General features: G+C 39.6%; 1 protein-coding gene across 1 annotated transcript; it reads left to right on the forward strand.

The window, feature by feature from the left end:
• The first annotated feature begins 161 nt into the window (after positions 1-161).
• On the forward strand, positions 162-7163 carry LOC116378464 (beta-galactosidase-like). Its single transcript, XM_031840344.1, has 16 exons — positions 162-369; positions 741-910; positions 1429-1579; positions 2862-2922; positions 3062-3156; positions 3245-3425; positions 3971-4029; positions 4119-4240; positions 4419-4459; positions 4754-4866; positions 5027-5101; positions 5201-5290; positions 5412-5525; positions 5880-6011; positions 6262-6495; positions 6876-7163. Exons 1-16 carry the CDS (start codon positions 313-315, stop codon positions 7128-7130), a joined length of 1950 nt encoding a protein of 649 aa, XP_031696204.1. The 5' UTR covers positions 162-312; the 3' UTR covers positions 7131-7163.
• The last annotated feature ends 6 nt before the right edge of the window (positions 7164-7169 follow it).

Genomic DNA, 7169 nt, shown 5'->3' on the forward strand with positions numbered 1-7169 from the left:
GTTTATCTATTCCCTCATTGACTAGAAACTCTGCTAAAGCCTTTACACATCATCTCGCCTCAAACGCCATAATTAAAAAGCGCGACACTGCCACCTACTGATCAACACGTTGTTGTTTTTACATCACAACGATGCAGCGTCACGTGATTTTACTTCCGCAACTCATGATACCACACCATTCAGAAGAGCACAATGTACTCAGGGAAGTAAGAACTGTAGCTGACTGTGACCAACTAAATAACATTGCTTGAAAAGCTGCATTCATTTAATGCAACACGTACACCGGCAGCACGGCTCGAGTGAGGATTCATCATGTCTCTGCTCCGATTCGGAAGCATGCTGCTGTTGTTGCTGCTGTTTGGACATTCAGTAAGTACCTCTGACTTTTTAAAGGGTTTTATACCCTGTTGTCTGCCACAACATTTCAAAACAAAGGATTGGGACTTGGTCTCAAATTCATTGGTTTTTTTTTTAATACACTGAGACACACGACATGAATCTCAATGTGAGTTAATACTTTTTGATATTTTTGGGCTAAAGGCATGTTCACAGTAAAGTTGGATTAAATCAGGCTCATATTGTCTTGTCAGCTCAGTAAAAAAAAATACATTGTTTTTCTTTTATGTCTGTAAAGTGAGATGTTAGCCCTGCACCATACAAAACATTACACTTTAATCACATGATGGAACACAATATAAACTGACTCATTGTGAGTTAAATTATGATGTGTTGACCTGCAGCTCGGGGCACCTGGTTCATTCAGCGTGGATTACCAGAAGGACTGCTTTCGGAAAGATGGGGAGGAGTTTCGATACATATCAGGAAGCATCCATTACAGCCGGATCCCCCGGGTCTACTGGAAGGACCGGCTGCTCAAGATGTACATGGCAGGGCTGAATGCCATCCAGATGTACGTTTACTTCATGTCTCACTGTCTTACTGCGTCACTCTAACTTTGGTTTGTTGTTGCAATCACAGGCTGTTGTTGTGACTGTGCCATGTTTCAACAGAGAAATCAGTTCACATCACTGTTGGCTCTTTTAATGTTTGCATGTGGTTGTGCTGCAGTCATTCTACAAAATGGCATAATTTGTCAGCAGTCACATGTGCTGTAGTGTAGTAGCCACAGAAAATGATTATGTATCGATCCTGAATGTCGATTAATCGTTAAAAATATTTTTCTTTGAAATAAATGCAATAATTCTCTGGCCTTAGAGAAATGTGAATACAATTTCTAACTTTTATGATTGTTAACTAAATATCTTTGGGATTTGGATTGCTGATCGGACAAAGAAAGACAAATTGTTTATTTGAGAAAATAATTGAAAGGTTGATTGATGATGATGTTTGTTGCAGCTGTAATGAAGCGACATCATTAAACATAAGTATGTGTGTTTGGATAATATTGACACTTTATTCACGTTGAAGGTACATCCCCTGGAGCTACCACGAGGAGTTTCCGGACCGGTACGATTTTAGTGGAGACAAGGATCTTGAATATTTCCTTCAACTGGCCCAAGACATAGGTTTAGTGGTCATCCTTCGTGCTGGACCCTACATATGTGCAGAGTGGGACATGGTGAGTGCCGGATGTCAGTAAACACATTTTGAGTTTTTGACGGTATTAAGAGACCATTCAAGAAGAAAGAAATACAGAACACATTAGACTCTTCAGTATTTCCATCTTATGCTACTTTATACTTCTAGTTCAACACATTTCAGAGGAAAATATTGTACTTTTTACACAACTACATTTATTTGACAGCTGTAGTTACCAATAACTTTTCAGATAAAGAGTATACACACAAACCATCTGATCAACTTCTCACATATGATGCATTTACCCAACAGTAAATAAAGTAAAATCATAAGAAGATCTCTCTGAGCCGTGACTTGTCATTAAGGAATGATGGTGGGTCCCACAGCCAGACCAGCTGACAACCATTGTCCTCCATGAGCGCAGAAAATATTATATTTTCCTGAATATAAGCTTCTGCATTTTCCAAATGCTCTAGTACTATTCAAACGTATTGTAAGTCTTGTGCCGAACGGTATGTACATTTAATACGTACATAGTTACAGCCTTAGAAATTAATAATAACTGTGGCGCCATCATGTGGTTATAAGGAGGTATTTCAGCTGCAGGACAACAGTGAAGGCCTAGGTATAAAATGCACGGCCCGCCACTGTAATTAAGGTACTATGCAGTTTATGTCAGCTTAATAATGAAAGTGTGACATGTAGATATGTCGTGTGTATGTTGCACATGCAGTATCATTTTCCTTCCAGCTCAAAGATGTCGGGACAACCTTCTAAATATATATTTTGGTTTGAATGTTTTGCTGTTTGCTGTTCCTACTAATTATATGTTCATAAGCGGTAACCAAAGGCCAATATTTAGTCGATAATATCTCAAAAATGTTGCCAATTTCTAACTGGAAACCCTTACTGTACAGACGTGATCTTTTAAGCGGCTAATACCTTTCTACTTCTACTAGTAAAATGATGACAATACTTCCCCAATACATTGTCATCTCTTTGATTTATACTGAGGGATGGTACAGTATACCTATGTTTATGGTCATAGGTTTATTGTTCAGTTTTTATATATATTTGGGGATGTTTTAAGGTTTGTTCTCCAGTATGAGAGCTAATCAACACTGAAATCTGTTGTAGCCAATGTAAACTTTTTATTGTCACTTAAAGTGTACAGAGGGTGTTTGATATTTAAAACATAGATTATAAGTGTGTTATCACTTTAAATTGCACTTACACTAGATGAGGTTATCCGTTATGGTTGGTAGGCCATTTAAATTGCACCAAAAGCCTTTTGCCATCGTTTGTGTTATTCTGTCAACCAGGGGGGGCTCCCTGCCTGGCTTCTCAAGAAGAAAGACATTGTGCTGCGGTCCTCAGATCCAGGTGAGAATCAAAGAAAAACAGGATGAATGCTGATATATATATATATATACATACACACACACACACACGTATGTATGTATGTATGTCATGGTTGCATGCAGCAGTACATACAACACTATAATGATTTGCTTTGTGTCAGATTACATCAAAGCAGTAGATAAGTGGATGGGGAAGCTACTGCCAATGATGAAGCCTTTTCTCTATCAGAACGGTGGTCCTATCATCACTGTACAGGTGAGTCTTACGCGCATTACGTTTCATTTCAGAACTTGATTCCATAAGAAAAATAACATTTCCCTCCTGCTGTGGCTGTGTCTGGTAGGTGGAGAATGAATACGGTAGTTATTTCGCCTGTGACTACAACTACATGCGCCACCTGACTCAGCTGTTCCGGTCTCACCTTGGTGAGGAGGTGGTGCTCTTTACCACAGATGGAGCTGGGCTCAGCTACCTCAAATGTGGCTCAATACAAGGTCTCTACGCTACTGTTGACTTTGGGCCAGGTAGGTGTCGGGAGTCTAGTCAGTGCAATGCAATTTACAGCAAACATTGACTGTTGGTTAAAGGTTCAGTTATGTATTTCATTTCATTTCATGTTTATTTGGTAGGGACAAATACAATACACATGTTTTCAATGCAATGTATACCAGCATTCTTGGCTACTGCTAATAACCCTAGAAGGGCCTGTAAATATTTAAAGAATTAAACTATGTGGTACAATATGTTGTCCTTAAAGAAACATACTGATACATTGACCACAGAAACTTGATTGATTGACTGACTGTTCATCTTAACATTTAGTTAAGTCTTTTGATCTTAAGTGTCAAACACTGGGCTACAGCTTCCAGATGCTGTGACAATATGTCTGACACTGCAGTAGCAGTATTGTAAAAGCAATTTGAGATTAGATGCATTACATGAGGATTTACAGTACTTTAATAATTTTCTTCTTTTTATGTCATATGTTGGATTAATCAGCAGTCATGAGGAAGTCGCACAAATAGCTTTTTTTACCCATCAGCTTATCTTTGCGTTTTCATCCTGTTAGGTGAGAATGTAAACGCTGCCTTTGCTGCACAGAGACACGCTGAACCTCATGGACCTTTGGCAAGTATTTCCCCCGAAACAGTATGTGATTTCAAAACCACACTGCATTTTCTCTCAGGCACTCATGAGGTTTTCTGCTGTATGAACAGGTGAACTCTGAATTGTACACTGGCTGGCTGGACCACTGGGGGTCACGTCACTCTGTTGTGTCGTCTGCCATAGTGGCAAAGTCCCTCAACGAGATCCTTGCCCTGGGAGCAAATGTCAACATGTGAGTCTTCAGATTTAATGACACACTGAAGGCATATACAATTACACAAAATATATTAATATCATGGTGACTCTACGGCCACCATCATAATATGTAACTCGAGTTACTTTTCGAGTTATTTGAATCTATTTGTGCTTTTATTGTTGTCTACATTTCACTTTAATTTCTCTCCCCACAGGTACATGTTCATAGGGGGAACAACCTTTGGATACTGGAATGGTGAGTGCACTTTAACAGACTAGTTTGATGAGAAGACATGATCATTTCAAGTGACTTACAGCTAAGCCACTTGGGTCTTTTCTGTTTTTGGAATGATTAACTTCAGAATCAGAATTGTTTATTGCCAAGTACGTTACACATACAAGGAATTTGGCTCGGTGATTGGTGCATCACAGTAAACACAGTGCAATAGTATATACAAATAAGAGTATGTTAAAACCTTTCTATGTTTATTAATAGAGAAAAGATGTGCAAAGTTGTGTAACAGCCTCTGATTGCCTCTCGATATCTCAGGTGCAAACGATCCATACGCCTCGCAGCCCACAAGCTACGACTACGACTCCCCGCTCACGGAAGCAGGAGACCTGACGGAGAAATACTTTGCAATTAGAGAGGTGATCAAAATGGTGAGAACACTGGTGCAGGCCTCTAATTTTTCTGAAGTATTCCTTCAGCTGTTTTGCGTAAAATTGAATGGCATTATTAAATTGTCACATCCACAAGTGTTACATTTGTATTTTTGGAGTATATTTCATCTGGAAGAACATGTGTATTTTTTCACAACAGTACCGTAAGATACCTGCGGGACCAATACCGCCCACAACTCCAAAGTACGCATATGGGACTGTTGGGATGAAAAAGGTAAGCAGGCAGTGGACACTGTTTCCATTGAAAGACTTTTTGTCACACAATTTAAAACATGAAGAATAAATTATAAAAAGCAACCCTGTGTCACCACAGCTCCAGGTGCTATCAGATGCTTTAGAAACACTGTCTTTCTCCGGCCCCATCAAAAGCAAATATCCTCAGACTTTCATTGAACTGAACCAGGTATCCTTTAATGCTTTTCTCTTTTATGTAGTGAAAAACCAACAATATTTTTTCCACCTGATTTTAACTTTTTTAGCTGTTGATTTGTCTAAAATGTATCTCTTTCCTGTTTGTCCTTTAGGCCTTTGGTTATGTGCTCTACAGGACCACTCTGCCTGTTAACTGCAACACATCAACTCCGCTGTCATCTCCACTGAACGGCGTCCACGATAGAGCGTATGTGTCAGTGGACGGGGTGAGTCTGGTTGTTTCTTATCAGAAGTTACACGCAGGTCCACGCTCATGCCTTTTGTTGTCTTTGCTCATCACCAGATGAGTTAAACTATACTGCATTGGTACAATTTGAAATGCGTCAATAGTGTCTCATTCGACTAATTTTAGATTAGCAGCAGTTCTTGTACGGTCGCATGTTTTAAGACGACATTGACCTCTTGAGAACTTGAGCTTCTTTTGTATAAATGTAAAACAAATAGCATGGTAAGATAGATAGATACTGGTATAGAAAAATCTAAACATGATGCCCAGTTCTCGTTGAAAATGTACCAAACTCTGATTATTTCTGATTTAATCATGCTGATTTCTTCTCAAGGTGGCTGTGGGGATTCTTGAAAGGAACAAAGTCATAACTGTCAATGTGACTGGGAAAGCTGGCAGTCAGGTGGACATACTGGTGGAGAATATGGGTCGAATCAACTACGGAAAAAACATTAACGACTTTAAGGTTTATTTCCAGCTACATTTTCAAGATACTATGTGTGCTTTAACGTATAAATGTCACAACGCTTTACTTGATTTCATTTTGCAGGTTTTACAAGCCTTAAAAACTTAATATTAGATTTAACTGCAACAAAATTCTGTTTTGTATTTCAATTTCACACTTTCTGTGAAGTAAAACTTCTGAACAGTTTCCAAAACTGGGATGTCGGTGTGAATTCTCAGCTCCTCCCGTCTGTTTTTTTTGTACTGCGCAGGGCCTGGTGTCCAACCTGACTCTAGGGAAGGATACACTCACTGGCTGGACCATGTACAGCCTGAACATCGATGAAGCGATCAATCGGGGTCTTCTCGGTGAAACGAAACCAACAGACCCACCTAAGCCTCCTGCTCTCTCCCTGCCAACCTTCTACGAGGGAAGCTTCATTATTCCTGCCGGCATCCCAGACCTTCCCCAGGACACCTACATCAAGCTGCCCAAATGGAGGAAGGCATGTCACCCAAGCGTTTTTTGATTTAGTTAGAATTGAAGCCACTTTGCCCTTTAAAAAGATAAAATAAGAACAATGTCAATTGAGCATCTTAAATAACCCTGATTGTTCGTAGTAACATTTTTAATGACTCCAGGGTCATATGCGCTCAAAATTTTTTTTTTAATTATTTGTTGATAAGACAACTGAAAAAAAAATAATCGCCAACAATTTTGATAATGGATTCATCGTTTAAGTCAAAAGTTAAAATGTGGCAGAACTAATAAAATTCATGCTGTTTGAGTGTATCTTGTCAAGATATTCTCTAGCATGGGCTCAATCAAATGATCGCAATGCTAATACTGTCGACGAATTACTCAGTTCTGTCATTTTCTTTTCAGGGACAAGTTTGGATTAACGGCTTCAACTTGGGACGTTACTGGCCAGCCCGAGGGCCTCAGGTGACACTTTTTGTCCCTGCCAACATCCTCAGCACAGCTGCACCCAACAATGTGACTGTCCTGGAGCTGGAAGAGGCTCCCTGCAGCTCAGGGCCATGCAGTGTGGAGTTTACTGCCACCCCCATCCTGAATGCAACAGTCCAGTCTGACTGCAAACGGCAAAGGAGGCTCTTCATTAAAGATGATTTGTTGTGATAATAAGGGAACTCACTTTTGCACAAAAGGAATCAATTT

Source organism: Anarrhichthys ocellatus, unplaced genomic scaffold (assembly GCF_004355925.1).
Source record: "Anarrhichthys ocellatus isolate YVR2014 unplaced genomic scaffold, GSC_Weel_1.0 scaffold2641, whole genome shotgun sequence".
NCBI classification, from domain to species: domain Eukaryota; kingdom Metazoa; phylum Chordata; class Actinopteri; order Perciformes; family Anarhichadidae; genus Anarrhichthys; species Anarrhichthys ocellatus.

Bases quoted from the DNA above. Each gene is read 5' to 3' on its own strand.
- LOC116378464 (XM_031840344.1), top strand. From the start codon at position 313: ATGTCTCTGCTCCGATTCGGAAGCATGCTGCTGTTGTTGCTGCTGTTT. The intron at 3,426-3,970 runs GTAGGTGTCGGG...TCATCCTGTTAG, and splicing joins TACTGTTGACTTTGGGCCAG to GTGAGAATGTAAACGCTGCC. The intron at 4,030-4,118 runs GCAAGTATTTCC...CTGTATGAACAG, and splicing joins CTGAACCTCATGGACCTTTG to GTGAACTCTGAATTGTACAC.